This window comes from Acanthochromis polyacanthus, chromosome 9, assembly GCF_021347895.1.
Source record: "Acanthochromis polyacanthus isolate Apoly-LR-REF ecotype Palm Island chromosome 9, KAUST_Apoly_ChrSc, whole genome shotgun sequence".
NCBI classification, from domain to species: Eukaryota; Metazoa; Chordata; class Actinopteri; family Pomacentridae; genus Acanthochromis; species Acanthochromis polyacanthus.
This window is the reverse complement of record NC_067121.1, coordinates 39,462,536-39,479,163: the sequence shown is the minus strand read 5'-3', so window position 1 is coordinate 39,479,163 and position 16,628 is coordinate 39,462,536. Positions and strand designations below refer to the sequence as shown.

At 36.7% G+C, this 16,628-nt stretch overlaps 1 protein-coding gene across 4 annotated transcripts in view; it reads right to left on the bottom strand.

Annotated features, from left to right (window-relative positions):
* The window catches only part of LOC110962021 (microtubule cross-linking factor 1), a 99,586-nt gene that overhangs the window by 81,491 nt on the left and 1,467 nt on the right, over positions 1-16,628 (bottom strand). For all 4 annotated transcript variants that reach the window (XM_051952953.1, XM_051952954.1, XM_051952956.1 and 1 more), the window contains exons 2-3: positions 10,424-10,648; positions 7,941-8,099 (exon numbers count right to left, since the gene is read on the bottom strand). In XM_051952953.1, coding sequence (XP_051808913.1) covers positions 7,941-8,099; positions 10,424-10,648 — 384 coding nt within the window. The remainder of the gene's footprint in view (positions 1-7,940; positions 8,100-10,423; positions 10,649-16,628) is intronic.

The following is a 16,628-nucleotide window of genomic DNA, read 5'->3' as shown; positions in this document are numbered from 1 at the left end:
CTGGAATGAGTGATCCAATATTGACACAATCGTCACTTAGATTTCTGACCGCATTTGAATGCCACAAAAAGCAAAACAGTCATACAAAAAAACATAACACAAAGAAATCAGCAACACCTGGAAGCTTGAATTCCTTCAGCAGTTTTATCCCCACAAAGCGACCTTTTCAGCGTAACAAGTCACGTTCACATCCGTCTAAACTTTCACCACAACAGATGCTTCTTTATCAGCACTAAAAGTGATCAGAGTGCTGCTTAAGATCACTTACAGAGACGACAGGAGGCTGGATTCTAAACATCCACAGCAGAGACTGAAGCGTCCCATTCCGCCTGGGTCAGGATGTACAAGGTGTAATTAAAGCAGAAAGGAAAAGCAGCGACCTCTCTGTGCATCCCTATCAGTAACCTCTTCCTCTGTTCTGAGACTGACAGACATTCTGAGACTCAATCATTAACTTTAAACCCAGACTAGATGGTCAGAGCTTGTTCCTAAACATCCCCATCATCCCTGAGCTGCTTCTCCTCTGAGCGTGATGGATTTAAGCACTTCTTCTGAAACAAGCGGCTGGCTGGTAAATTAGGGAGCATCGTGCAGAAAGAAGCGTGTTTGTGAACATTTTTGGGGGGGTCTGCTGTGGAGGAGATCCAGACACGAAGCTTGTGTTTTTCTGGGACAAACCTCGGGGGAATCATTTGGAGCCTCCTGTTCCTCTGTGAAGCTGAAGCTCATGCATGTATGCATCGTTTTACAGCAGAACAGAAACCAGTGGTGGAGCTCAGCGACCTTCAGAGACAGCTCAGACAGCAGAGACACAATGAGTTAGAGCGCACTGACAGTCAACGCTGGAAAACCCGCTGCGGCACAAATACAACAATACTACAATAATACAACACCACTTTTAGTTGTTTTTTTAAAAAAAAATAGCATTTCATATTTTTTTTTTTTGCTTTCTATATTTGGGTTCATATATTACTACTATTACTATTATTTACATTTTTATTTTTCTTTGCATTTTTTCTAATTTGGGTTTGTATATATATATATATATATATATATATATTGTAGCAAGACTGCAAAGGCCCTGGAATTCCTGAGCTGATCAAAACTCAGATAAGCTGTCCCTCTCCAGCACTGACCAACACCCATCTCTATAGGAGGATTGAGACATTTGTATTTCTGTAGGTTTTCATTCGCAGAAGGATGGAACTCCTGTGAACATTTAAACCCCTGGAATAATTTCTTCTTTTTAAAAGACAATGACTTTCAATTATATGCTATGGACGTTTGTTTAATGAACTTTCATGCTAAAATCCCTTTTCAGCTTTAGGAGACCCTCAGCCAGAGATGTCTCTGCATTCCACAGATCAGATAACAAGTCGTAAAACTTTATGGCTGAAGGCTGGAGTCACCCTCTCTCTCTCTTTGACTGAAACAAAGAAACTGGAACTGAACTTAAAAACCTTGCCAAATTAATATTTCTGGAATGTATTTTGTGTTTACAGGATTACCAACGTCAATGGAAATCATTCATCATTAACATATCCGAAAATCAAGATTCTATCTTTCACAGAAGTCTAGATACTAATTTGTGATGTTTAATCATTTCTTCCCCAGGATACTATGATTTTGGAATGAATTCCAGAATTAACCTCTGAATTTCCTCTCCATTTAGGTTGAATGATGACCATTGTATTTACCTGTTACCAAATCTCTGACTTGTTGTTATATTTTCACTGTGATACATATTTTTAATGTTATAAACATAAACATATAGTTATGAATGAAATGATTCACATCATATGAACATATGTATTAATCTACACATTTCACTTTCACACAACTGAATATGGTGGGATAGACAGATCGTGTTTTGCGCGTTTAATATCATATTTTAATCCATTCTGGATTCCTCTTTCTTCTCTACTCTGTGAGAACAAAGAGATTCCAAATTCCACCAGACTCGCGCCTAAAAGTTCTCTCTCTCCGCCCAGGTCCTCCCCTTAGCTGGACCCACAGATAAAGTCAGCCGTAGCCCACATCATCGCTCTCTCTTACTCTCTCTTACCGACCTTCTCTCTTACCCCTCTCTTCCTGAGAGGCCAACCAAAGTCTCTCTCATTATTTTTTACCTAAAGCGCGTTTTTCCTATCTTCAAAATTCCCTCACCATCTAAGTTTGTTAACTATTTATCTCTTAATATTTTTGTAACTTAAGGAGACATTTTGCTCAATTTTAAACCAACGTTATTCGTTTTAATCTGAAGAACCGATTCAGAACCAGCATTTATTTTTCTTAATTTTGACCGTTTTTCATCAACACCCATTTTTCTTGGCTAAAGCCTGAGAACCATCATTTTTAAACACTCAGCTGAGAACTACGGAGACCTGTTGGACCAGGTCTTTGCATAGAACCGATCAACCCGCGGCAGGACATCTAGGCCACCACAACGACGACGCACCGCTCCGAACCCGCAGGTCCAGACCGTGTGCTGCGAATCTGAAGGCCTCGCAAGTCCCAGCCCCATGACGGTTCACTTCAATAACTCCAGCTGAGTTTGCTCTGATTCCATTCTATGGGTGATGTACTAACAGCTTGGTCAATTAATTAATTTAATCAATTTATTCTTTTACAAATCATTAGAATTCTTAATCCAAATTACCGATTACCTCGTCAGGTTAGCTCTGGCTAATCCTCACCATATTTCCTTCTCTCTCGCACCTACTTCCACATCCCTCACACATGCACACACACCACACACACACTCCCACATTCCACGCACACACGTAGTCCTGCACGCACACACACACACACCATATCTACATTGTACATAGTTCACTTGTCATTATTTTCATAGAATAGTTAATAAATACCTCATTTTAGACCAAGTTACAGTCTTGTGTTTCTTTGTGTAGAATGTGGTCAATTTAAACGAGGATTCAAGACTTTTTGATATGAGATTGATCAAAATTTTTATGAATATTAATTTTTTTATTAATATTAAATTTTTCCCTAGAAATCTAGGGTGGTGCCCCAATTATTGATAACGAGAGCAATAAATCATAACGTAGTACTGCTACAATATATATATATTTATTTATTTATTTATTTATTTATTTTTAATTTTTCTCTATTTTTGCTCATTTGTTTGCTATATTTGTTTATATATATATATATATATATATTCTTTTTTGGGTATTTATTGCTTATTTTTGAGATTTGGGTTTTTATTTTATTATTATTATCATTATTATTTACATTTTATTTTTCTTTGCATTTTTTTCTAATTTGGGTTTGTATATATATACTTTTTTAATTTTTTAAATAATTTTTTCTCTATTTTTGCTCATTTGTTTGCTATATTCTTTTTTGGTTATTTATTGCTTATTTTTGATATTTGGGTTTCTATTTTATTATTATTATCATTATTATTTATATTTTTTGGTTTTATTAATTTTTTGCGATATATGTATATATACACATGCACGCACTTATATATTCTTTTTTGTTTTCTTTTTGCTCATTTTCTTCTACATTTAAGTTTATATACTACTACAATTATAATATTTAGATTTTTCTTTTTTTTTTTTTACCATTTTTGCAATATATTTATATATAAAACTCTTATTTATTTTTTTTGGTTTTATTTTTTAGCTATTTTTTCTATATTTGGGTTTATAAAAAGACATATGTTTGGTTTATTTTACTTATTTTTTCCTATAGTTGGGTCTCACAGGGTTAAGAAATAAACCCTCATGCATGCGTCCTCCAGTCCCACTCTTCCTCTGATCATCTCCTTTCCAAAGGTCACCAGAGTCACGACAACCAAACCTGGAGGTTCTATCTGCTGCTGTAGAGATCCAGACCAGACATGGATTTTCTGTAGCTCGCTCTGGTCCTGATAAGCTCTCTTTACAAACAGCTCAGAACGTGGACCTGAACCCGGCAGCGGGGAATCAGACCAGCAGCAGACAGGAAACGGTGTCATCCAGCTGCCAGAGGAAAGCTCCGTCTCCACGCCGACCGCTCCGGTATTAGCCTACTTTCTCTCTGCCGGCAGACGCCGAGCTACCTGCCGTCGTCACAATCGATTAGTCTAAGCAGCTGAACACGAGAACAGCTTCAGCTCATCTTATTAGCTGGACTCTACAGTTATCAAACACTCCCTCCACCCAGAAACACGACAGGAAGTTCAGACACAAACGGCTTCAGCTTGAAGCATAAGCATGTTTTTATGCTTACTGGTGATGAGATGTGAAAGGGTTAACCCTCACGTTGACCCTTTTTAAAGTTTGAAAATGTGGAAAAACACATTCCACATTTTCAGCATTTTGGGGAAATCTTTGAACATTTTTTTGGGGAAGAAAAAGATATGTAAAAAAAAATGTTTTCTTTAAGAACATTCACATAAAAATCAACCAAAATCCAGCGAATTTATGTGAATGTTCTTAAAGAAAATATCAGAAGTTTTACTGATATATATGGGATCGCTTTAGATATTTTTAGGATTTTTTTTGGAAGAGTTTTATTCATTTTTTTGAAAATATTCACAGGAATTTTCTTGACAAATTTGGGGGATTTTTAAAAATAAAACTTTCAAGGGAAACTTTGAAGGAATTATTGGAATTTTCTTCCAGAAGGTTTTGCAAATTTTCATAAATTTGGGGCATTTTTTGCAGAATTTTTGAATTTTTTTTCAGACAAGGAAACAATATTTTTTGATGCCCATAAATGAGGACATCAGGAGGGTTAAAAACATTCAGGAAAAAAAAAATAAACCAAAATTTTGCTGGATTTTGGTTGATTTTTATGTGAATGTTCCTAAAGAAAATATCAGAAGTTTTACTGATTTATATGTAATCATTTTAGATATTTTTAGGAATTTTTTTGGAAGATTTTGAAAATATTTACAGGAATTTTCTTGCCAAATTTGGGGGATTTTTAAAAATAAAACTTTCAAGGGAAACTTTTAAGGAATTATTGGAATTTTCTTCCAGAAATTTTTGCAAATTTTCATAAATTTGGGGCATTTTTTGCAGAATTTTTGAATTTTTTTCAGACAAGGAAACAATATGTTTTGGTGCCTGTAAATGAAGACAACAGGAGGGTTAAGAACATTTACAACAACAACAAAAAAAATCAACCAAAATCCAGCAAAATTCGCTGGATTTTGGTTGTTTTTTTTGTGAATGTTGTTAAGAAACGTTTTTAACATTTCTTTTTTTTCCCCCAAAAAAATGTTCAAAAATTTCCCACTAATGTTGAAAATGTGGACATCAGAAGTTTTACTGTGAAAGTATTTTATTTTCTCCAGACTTTCAAGCTTTAAAACGGGTCAGTTTGACCCACAGGATGACATGAGGGTTAAAGGTTTCCCTGATGACAGACGTTTGATGAACACCTGAGCTGTGGCAGGTTTGAGCTTCAGGTAGGACTGAGTGGAACTGCAGCTCTATCTACAGACATTCAGACACACAAACAGACTATTTCCTCTATAAAGCCGTAAAGAGAACACATCCACAGAGCCAAAGGAGCGTCAAGAACCACATGCAGATTTCCTGTGCATCGCTGCACAAAGCAATCGTTTAGAAAGGGCTGCCGGAGAGCAGTTAAGACGGAATTAATCCCCTGCAGCGGTCCTGCTGATCACCATCGATCTGAAACTGCATCACAGCAACCGAGGCTTTCCCCCGTTTACACCAGAGAATCCACATTTAGAGGCGTCTGCATCCCGAACCGAGGAGCTCATCAGCAAAGCCACGAAGAAAATGAAAATTATTGCTGCAGCTGAAGACGACATCACTGCCTTAAATCAGTCAAATCCATGAGATTCTGTGAACTGTTGCGTATTTGAGATGAAAACCTTGGAAGTAAACATGCAGCGGACGGTGACCTTAAACCAGGGGTGTCCAACATGAGGCCCGTGGGCCAAAAGTGGTCCTCCAGAGGGTCCAATCCGGCCCTTAAAGTGTAAAACTTCCAGAGAAGACATTAACTGCAGATTGTAAACTAGAAAAGCACTCAGAGTGCAGACCTCCGCCAAGGATAGAGAGGAAAACAGGAAATCCATGCAGTAAAGGATCATGAGCTGGAATCAAACCTGCGTCTCTGACAGTTGTGTTTATGAATCACCTTCTTAACCAGTTGAGCTATCTGGACACCTCGCTCCAATTTGTTGGACGACATACTAACCTATGATGTTTTTGTCCTATTTTGGACCACACACTAAAGCATACTAAAAAATTCAAAGTGATCCAGAATCCAGGATCCTTTCCGGATTGCCACCAAAATCAAATCAGCTCTTCCTCTTACCATAGTCTACATCCCCTCAAAATTTCATGTGAATCTGCCCAGGCGTTTTTCAGTTATATAGACAGACAGACACACAAACGCCGGGTGTCACATAACCTCCTTGGCGGAGGTAATTAGTAAAACCACAAATTTAAAATCATTTCTAGACCATGACAAGTTGTTTTGATCATAAAGTAAAATACTAGAATGTCCTTTGTTCTTTTATGTCTCATTTTTGTAATATTTTGTCTTGTTTTTGTTGGGTTTTTTTGTCTGATTTGTCATTTTGTGTCTCATTTCTGCAATATTTTGTCTTTTTTTGTCTAACGTTCGTCGCTTTTGTCATTTTGCGTATTTTGTTTTTGGAAGATTTTGTCTGGTTTGTGTTGTTGTTTTATGTTTTTCTGTCTGACTCGTCCTTTCGTTTCTGGTTTTTGTCATTTTGTGTCTCATTTCTGTAATAATTTGTCATGTTTTTGTCGTGCCGTTACTGGTTTTTGTCGTGTTGTTTCTGGTTTTTGTCATTTTGTGTCTCATATCTGCAATAATATGTCAAAAAAAAGTCATGTGTTTGTCATGTCATTGCTGGTTTTTGTCGCTTTGTGTTTCCTTTTTGTCTCGCTTGTGTTTTTTCTTATTTTTGTCATTTTGTGTGTCATTTCTGTAATAATTACCTCCGCCAGGAGGTTATGTAATCACCGGAGTTTGTTTGTCTGTCTGTCCGTCCGTGTGTGTGTGTGTGTGTGTGTGTGTGTGTGTGTGTGTGTGTGTGTGTGTGTGTGTGTGTGTGTGTGTGTGTGTGTCTGTCTGTCTGTCTGTCTCTTTGTCTGTTAACAGCATAACTCAAAAAGTCATGGACGGATTTTCACCAAATTTTTACAGGATGTCCAGAAGAGCACGAGTAAGAATCGATTAGATTGAGATATGGCTGCTGGGCAGCTGCCAGGCGGCTGCCGGCGGCCTGGAAGCTGCCTGGCCACCTGGCGGCCATCTCTCAATTGTCCTTCGACCTTCAAAAAATTCCTGGATCCAGATGGTGATTCGGATCACCTCCAAAATCTAATCGATTCTTACTCGTGCTCTTCCGGACATCCTGTAAAAATTTGGTGAAAATCCGTCCATGACTTTTTGAGTTATGCTGTTAACAGACAGACAGACAGACACACACGGACACGCAGACGGACAGACAGACAAACGGGATGGCGGAGGTATGCGCTCTCCGAGTGCTTTTCTAGTTTGTCATGTTTTTGTTGTGTTGTTTCTGGTTTTTGTGGTGTCATTGCTGGTTTTTGTCGTTTTGTGTTTCCTTTTTGTCTCGCTTGCGTTTTTTCTTATTTTTGTCATTTTGTGTTTTGCTTCATTTGTTGTTTTATGCATCGTTTGTGTCAGTTATCTTCAGAAATTTCAAGTTGTTCAGGATGTTTGATAAAAAGAGAACTCCTTAAATGTGAACATTTTCAGAATGTATTTTTTGCACTAGAACAAAGGAAGCATTAGGAGCTGTGGTTATTTATCGGTCATTCTGCTGTGGTTTTACTGGTCACTGGAGGTCAAACTGGGCTGAATGTGGAACCTGGACTAGGATGAGTTGAACTCCTCCGATTTAAACGGCGCTCTAACAGCCGTGGGGTCGGCACCGCTGGTCGTCTCACCTCTTTGGTCCTCTCCAGCTCGTTGTGCAGCGCCTGTTTGGAGATCTCCACCTCGATGATCTTCTGTCTCAGCAGCTCGTTCTCGTCCTCGGCTCGGCTGCGTTTGTCCTCCACGCTCTCCAGCTCGTTGTGCAAACGAACCGACACGTCTTTGGCCACCTGAGGTCACGGAAAGGTCGGATCGGGCAGAAAACACAGACAGATCCTTTAATATTTTATGATATCTGCCTTTAACACACAGTTTCTGCAGCTCTACGTGGAGCTGCTGCACATATCAGGGCTGGACCTGCAGATCAAAGCGACATCTATTAAAAATCACTAAACTAAGAATACACAGTGCTGTCCTCCACACCTGGATGGCTCCATTAAATCAGTTTAAAAGTGAAATCATTAAACAACAATCAGAAATTCAGTACGTCTGAGTTTTTTTCCCGCTTTTTAAAACTATAAACTGTCGTCATAAACTGGAAAGCTTTGATATTTTGACATTAATTTGCATCTATGTGTGAAGAACTTTGTAACACTTGACAGTTTTTTTTGGCTTTAATAACGATAAAATGATGAAAAATGTATTTTTTTATCATTTTCTTGAGTGCTCGCAGGGGAAAAATGTCACTTGTTTTTTGTGTTGATTTTATCATGTTTTTGTTCATTTTTTTGCCGTTTTGTCCTTTTTTTGTGTCGTTTGTCCATATTTTTGTCATTTTGTTTCTCACTTTTGTGGCTTTGTGTCTCATTTTCGGAATATTTTGTCTTGTTTTTGTCCTTTTTTAGTCATTTTGATCAGAAAGTAAAATACTAGATTGTTCTTTTGTCGGTTTGTGTCACATTTTTGCTATATTTTGTCTTGCTTTTATTGTTTTTTGTCTGACGTTTGTTGCTTGTCTCACATTTTTGTCATTTTGTGTTTCCTTTTTGTCTCGCTTGTGTCGTTTGTCCACTTTTTTTGTTGCTTTCTTTCTCATTTTTGTCATTTTGGTTTCCGTTTCCACACATTTTTCATTTGTATTTTTTCCCTACTTGCCTCCTTTCTGCTCTGTGTAATACATCGCCTGCAGTTCAGCCAAAAAGTTCCTGAATTTCAGTGAAGTGATTCTTGGTGGCAGCTGAGTTAGTAACGACTTTCTGTTCACACAGAAGAGCACAGAATTTTTTAGCTTTTTATTTTATTTATTTTTTTACATAATCTGGTGAGAGCAATTAGTTTTAAAGTGACACACGTAGGATGAAGTGATTTTAATCAAACATCAGGATTTTAAGTTCAGGTTTGGTTCAGTTTTGTGACAGAATGACACGTTTTAGAAAGTGAAAAATCTGAGGATTCTTTAAGTTTTTATCGCTTCTGATTCTGATAAGTTGTGTGATTGTTTTTTTTACAGATAACCTGCCTTTTTAAATCTGTGAGCTGGTTTGGGCTCAGAGGGACTACATCACTGACACATGCAGTATTTTGGCACGAAACAGTCTACACTGGAAAAAATGCTCCTCTCAAAACAAGGGAAAAAAATCATTTCAAAGAACTTTTACCTTGAAATAAGTGAGAAAAATCTGCCAATAGAACAAGTGAAAAATGGCTTGTTGAGATTTCTTGAAATAACATGTGATATTTAGAATATTGAGATCTTAAAATTAGCTGGGAAAACTTATTTTAAGCTTTATTTTACCAGGATTGTCAAGATTAGGTGTCTTAACCCTCCTGTTGTCCTCATTTACGGCACCAGAAAATATTGTCTCCTTGTCTGATTTTTTTTTTTTAAATCAGCAAAAAATTCCCCAAATTTATTTTTAAAAAAAAGAAAAATCTTAATTCAGAAAAATCCTTAAAGGTTTCCTTTAAAAGTTGTATTTTTTATTTTTAAAAATTCCCAAATTTGGCAAGAAATAAAAATTTAAAAAAAGAAAAGAAATCTATAAAAATTGTAAATATTTAATATAAACGAATGAAAATCTTCCAAAAAATATCCTAAAAATATCTAAAGTGATTCCATGTGTATCAGTAAAACTTCTAATATTTTCTTTAAGAACATTCACATAAAAATCTTGATTTTTATGTGAATGTTCTTAAAGAAACATCCTTTTTTGACATTTCTTTTTTTCCCCCCCATCAAAAAATGTTCAAAACTTTCCCCAAAAATATTGAAAATGGGCACGTTTTCACTGTGAATATTGTTACTGTTTCCACATTTTTAAACTTTAAAATGGGCCAATGACCCGTAGGACGACAGGAGGGTTAAAACAAGATAATTTCCAGATTGTTTGATTTAACAAGATATTTAAGATATACTGTCTTAAAACAAGTCCTTCCATCTGCTGAAATGTCTCTTGTTAAGTGAATTTAACTTAAATCAAGTGGGATAAGACGTTTAGACTAAAAATAAGACAGACAGACTTGGTAAGATTTGGAGTTTTTACAGTCTAAATACAGCATCACATTAAAGCAGAATACAGCGGCCTGTGGTGACTGATGGGGGAACATCTCCCACCTTCAGGTCCTGCTCCAGACTCCTCAGCAGCTCTCCGTCCACGTGGCCGGTCTGAGCGACCCGCAGGCTCTTCTGCTCGGCCTTCCTCAGCCGGTACTGGAGGATGCGGCAGTTCTTGTTGGAGCGGTCCAGTTCCCTGCGCAGCTCCTGGAGCTGGTAGACCTCCTCCTCCAGGTAACTGTCTCGCACCTCCTCCATCTCGGCCCGCAGCTCGTCCACTTCATCCTGACAGAAGAAAACACATCCCGGCTGTTAGTTCCACATTAGGAGACTGACATCAGAGGCGTTAAACCTGTGCTGCAACACGTAAAACACACAGCCTCAGATTCAAAATATCACAGAAAAATGGAAAAATCAAGCATGAATCTTGAAGAGGGAGGGCTGACTTTATGTTATAATCAATGTCACCACTTTTTAAGGAAGCATTTTGGAGTTTCTGAGTATAAAAGGTCAGAGATAATGACTTGGATTTCAGGTGTAACACTGTATGACCCAAATATAGAAGAAAATGGGCAAAAAAGCAACATACATTTATGTATATATGTGTGTGTGTAGACACATAAGAAATACAGAAAAATTTACCAAAGTATCAAAAAAAATCTAGAAGAAAATGAGCAAAAAAAGTAACATACATTTATGTATATATGTGTGTGTGTGCGTGTGTATATACATAAGAAATATAGAAAAATATAAAAAAATAGAAGAAAATGAGCAAAAAACACCCAAAAAAGAGCATATGTATAACAAATATAGCAACAAAGCTAATCCCAAATATAGATATTCGATCATAGAGCAGCTTCCTACTTTTTGAGCTGAGCTGAGTTTCATCAAAGTCAATTTAAGGCAGGAAGGGGCCATTTTTAAGGGAAACAAAGTCCAAATGTGAAACTCTGACACACAGAAATGAGTTTTTCTGGGTCAAATCAAAGGTGGAAGCAGGACTTTAAGGATAAAAGATAGAATTTAGCTTGAGATGGCAGATTAGGACATGAGAATTATCATCTGAACATCAGATATTAGATTTCAGACGTTCAGATTTCACTCATTCAGGCTAAAGAAAAAGGTGCAAAGTTTCTTAGAACAGACTCTGAAGCTCTTTCAGTCCCATATCAGTGATCTGTAAGTCTGGACTGCATCAATAAATCGTGATTCAGTGGAGCCGAGTTAAGGACAGAAGTCAGATAACAACATCAGAGAGTGGACACCAAAGGTCGTTTTGTAGATCGAAGTCTCAGTTTAACCAACAATCTGAACAGTTACTGATCATTCTATATGAAAGTACAGTTCTAGACATCCATCGTTTATCCATCACGCTCTATGACGTCTTTAAGTCTTATTGGACTTGTGTTTTCCCGTCCTGCTTCTTCCACATCTAGCTGCTGTGACATGAGGCATCAATAAAGTTTATTTCTGCTCATCTTTATTGACTATTTGCTGCTTGCTGCAGCTTTAAAATCTGTCTGTTGGTGTAAATTTGTTCACTCTTCATGCAAAAGAAACAACGAAGCATCACACATTAGTCAGAACTATAGATCTCTAAGTCAGACGTTAGATTTCATCCATTTAGGCTAAAGATACGGGTGTAAAGTTTCTTAGAACAGATTCTGAAGCCTTTTGAGTCAGATCAGAGATTTGTAAGTCTGAACTGTATCAATAAAGTTTGACTCTGTGGAATCGTGTTCTGGATGAAAGTCAGAAAACAAGATTAGAGAGTAGAAAGCAAAGGTCATTTAGTTGATCTTTATGTTGATGTGAGACTTGGAGTAAAAAATAGACAAATAAACCTTGGACGGATGGATGGATGGATGGATGGATGGATGGATGGATGGATGGATGGATGGATGGATGGATGGATGGATGGATGGATGGATGGATGGATGGATGGATGGATGGATGGATGGGATAGAACAATAGATAGATAGAACGATAGACAGACAGATAATCATGTTGTTGATCAAAGACCTGCAGTAAAAAATAGAAAAACAGACCTTTGATAGACAGACACTAAAGCCCTTTGAGTCAAATGAGATGGACGGACAGATAATCATTTTGTCAAAGTCTGCAGTAAAAAATATACAAAGAAACCTTTGATAAAACTATTAATGGAACCAAAACATGTCAAAAAGTCGCCTACATTTCAGGAGAAAGCATTCCAATTTTGCCAGAAACTCATTCTAGTGCTGAATCTTCATAGTTTAATAAACTTTAAAGCAAGTTTTAAAAGTTTGGTCTGCTAGAAAAAGAGCTCCATTCTGATATATCTTTGTAGATGAAGCTAATACTTTCATATGATTACAGAGGAGTTCCACTAATGCAGGTCCTCTTAATGCCGGTGATGTAACGTCCATCGTTGGCTCTAAGCATCTTATCTCCTGGATTGGAAGCGTTCATATTCCCCATCTCCTATCAGCATGTAGGGTCCCAGTCCTGAAAGAGGACACGGGTTTATCTGCAGGACTGAGGTTTGTTCAGAAACCGCGAGGTTATCTGTTCGTCTTCCATCCTGAGGAGTCGGTTTGCTCCACAGATTTCCCCCAGGACGATATTCCAAAGACTCCTGATGAAAAGACGATCGGACGAAGGGAAGAAGGGAGGAGCGGCTTCAATTAAGGAAAACTAAATCTATCCTCGTTTGGAAAAGCACAGAGCCCATTGTTATCTGAGGAAGGCAATAATGACCTCGCTCAGGGTCGAGGCGATCGATGGGGAAGCTAACGGTGGAGTCAGAGGAAGAACGGCATCCTGGGATACGTAGATGGAGGGTCATAACACGACTCATCATCTCTTTAAAGAGGGAAAATGTTCACTTAGCAGCTTTACAAGACTCCAACAATCAACTATTTATCTTTATTGATTTCTCAGTTGAGTCTGAGAATCAGCAGTTCTTAAACACTTCAGAGCAAGTTTTGTCCAGAACAATCAATACAATTAATTTATTATTAAACATTAAGAGCAGCAAATTATCCAATTTCAATAAACTTTTAACATTTTGCATAAAAACAACGATCCGTAGTTAACACAGTGGACACGTGTAAAAAACAGCAGAACTGAAACAATAAGACAATTAATCAATTATGCGCTGATAAAACATTCAAAAAGCAACAATTTAAATGTTAAAACAGACTTTAGTAGATTTTTCAAAGATAAACGCAGAATTTTTTACCTTCAAGATTAGCTGCTTTAATTTGCTTCACAAAACTGCATATTTGTCTGAAAAAAATCACTTCATTGATCAAAAATTATTAATCTAGTTAACAGATAAAATAGAGAGGGTTGTAATGCATATTTTCATTATCAATCCATCAAATAATCAGGAAAGAAAAATAGGTAAAACAACAAATAGAGTGTGACGAACACTGCATTTTGGGGCTGATGTTGATTTTAAGACATAAAAAGATGATACTGATTAAATACAAATGTTAGTGTAGTGCTGAAAAGTAAAAAATTGATTTTAATTTTCCAGAAAAGTACAGCACAAACCGGTTTGTAATTTACCAGGAAGACACCGCTCGACTCCACACCAGCTCTGCTACATGTGCTGCAGACTGCTAGAAACTGATGGAAATGTACCAAAAGCATCTTTTTTCACATTATGTTGCCTCGTCAGTGCAAATCAGACAACGTTTCCTGAAAAAAAATCTGAAAATATTTTTGTCCAGCCGGCTTTCAAAAACCCAAAGAGGCACAATTTATAGCATTATTAAAGATGAAAAACCAGCAGAAGTGAAACAGGAAGAAAATTAATCAGTTATTTGACTGATGGAACATTCAAACAGCAACTATTCTAACTTCAAAATTTGTAACTGAAGTGATCTTTTCAAGGAAAAAGCCTGTTTTAAGCAGTTTAACAAACAGGACTATTTGGGGACAAAACAAAGATTTTTTTAGACAAACAACTGCTTCTTTAACAAAAGGTATTCACCAGGGAAAGAGATAATGAAAATCAATAAAGCTGCAATGATTATTTTCATTATTGATTCATCAGATAATTGTTTAATTTAAAAAAAGAAGTCAGTGAAACATTCAGTAAATTCTGACTGATGCTGCATTTTTTAGCTTAATGCTACTTTAAGGAAGTAAAAAAAATCCAATATTGATATATGGGACTGATATTCTACATATATAGAGTTATATTAACCTTTGTGTGGGGAAAAAAATGCATATTTTCACAGTGAAACTTCCAATGTCCACATTTTTAACTTTTTGGGGAATTTTTTGAACATTTGTTGGTGGAAAAAAAAGAAATGTTAAAAAAATGTTTCTTCAAGAACATTCACAAAAAAAAAATCAACCAATATCCAGCGATTTTTTTGTGAATGTTCTTAAAGAAAATATCAGAAGTTTTACTGATATATTATATGTAATCTCTTTTGATATTTCTAGGATGTTTTGGAAGATTTTTACTCATTTAAAAAAATATTTACAAGAATTTTCTTGCCTAAAAAATCTTGGGGGATTTTTTTTAATAAAACTTTTAAGGGAAATTTTTGAAGGAATTATTGGAATTTTCCCCCTGAAAGTTTTGCAAATTTTCAGAAATTTGGGGAATTTTTTTGCAGACTTTTTGGATTTTTTCAGAGAAGGAAACAATATGTTTTGGTGCCTGTAAATGAGGACTACAGGAGGGTTAAAAATCTATTTGTTGGTGTAAACTCATTCTTGTCCCTGTTCATGAAAAAGCAGCAAATATCCACTATAACAATAATAAACATGTTTTTCCATGAGCCGAAGCGGTGGCGTTGTTGTGGGACTCCCAGAGTTTGTGGGACCCTGGAGGGGGAGGCAGGGGAGGCAGGGGGAGGCAGGGGGAGGCAGGGGGCCTCAGAGACCCAGCTGGCAGCCTGACAGCCGGGCAGGAGGGCGTCTGAACCGGCACACATGGGACATCTGACTGTTATCAACTCCTGCGGGATAAAGCCACTGCAGCCGGAGCCGCTAAAGCTGATTAACTCTCTTGTGTCTGCAGAGAGACAGACATGCGTGATCAAGTTTGAAATAATACTCTCATCAGTAACATGCAAATAAACCCGTGTGAGGAGAGGGGGGGAGAAAAAAAAACACACAAAAAAACTGCAAGATTGTTTGCCGCATTATCTATTCGCCTCCCCCTCCCCAACTTATGAGGATAGCCTAGTTAGAGCAGGGGGAGGGGATCCTGCACGAAGATTTCACACCGGAGCTCGTATTAAAAGTGCTGCTCGGAGCGAAAACACCGGATTTCTATCAGCTACGTGTTGGGATTGAGACCTAAAAGGTAAAATAATGCAGATTAACTGTCATCCTACTCTCCAGATGTGATTCTATCCGTCCCTTTCTGTCAAAACACAGAAAATCTAAGAACCTAAAAGACACATCAGGATGAAGCTCCCATCAATAAAGGTCACATCCTGCAGGGGAGGTTAGAAAAGATGACATGATGGATGGAGAGCAGACGGGTGGAGGATCATCTCTGCTTTTACATGAAGCTTCAATCAGAGCAGGTGGAACTTCTTTAACCCTCGTGTTGTTCTGCAGTTCAAAATGACCCATTTTAAAGTTTGGAAATGTGGATAAGAATATATATTTTCACAGTGAAATTTCTGATGTCCACATTTTCAACATTTTTAGGAAATTTTTGAACATTTTTTTTGGTGGAAAAAAATGTTAAAAATGTTTCTTTAAGAAAATTCACATGAAAATCAAACAAAATCCAGAGAAATTCGCTTAAAAAATATTAGAAGTTTTACTGATGAATACATAACCACTTTATATATTTCTAGGAATTTTTTTGAAGATTTTTAGGAATTTTTTGAAAAAGAATTACAAGAATTTTCTTGCCAGATATTTTTTAAGGAACTATTAGGATTTTCTTCCTGAATGTTTTTGCAAATTGTCAGAAATTTTTGCTGATTTTTTGGATTTTTTTCAGACAATAAAACAATATTTTCACAGTGAAACGTCTGATGTGCACATTTTCAGCATTTTGGGAAATTTTTGAAGATTTTTGATGGAAAAAAGAAATGTTTAAAAATGTTTGTTAAGAACATTGGTTGAACACAAATTTTGCTGGATTTTGGTTGATTTTTTCTAAAATATTAGAAGTTTTACTGATATATATATATATATATATATATATATATATATATATAATCACTTTAGATATTTTAGGATTTTTTGGAACCTTTTAACTCATTTTTTGAAAATATTTAAAAGAATTTTCCTGCCA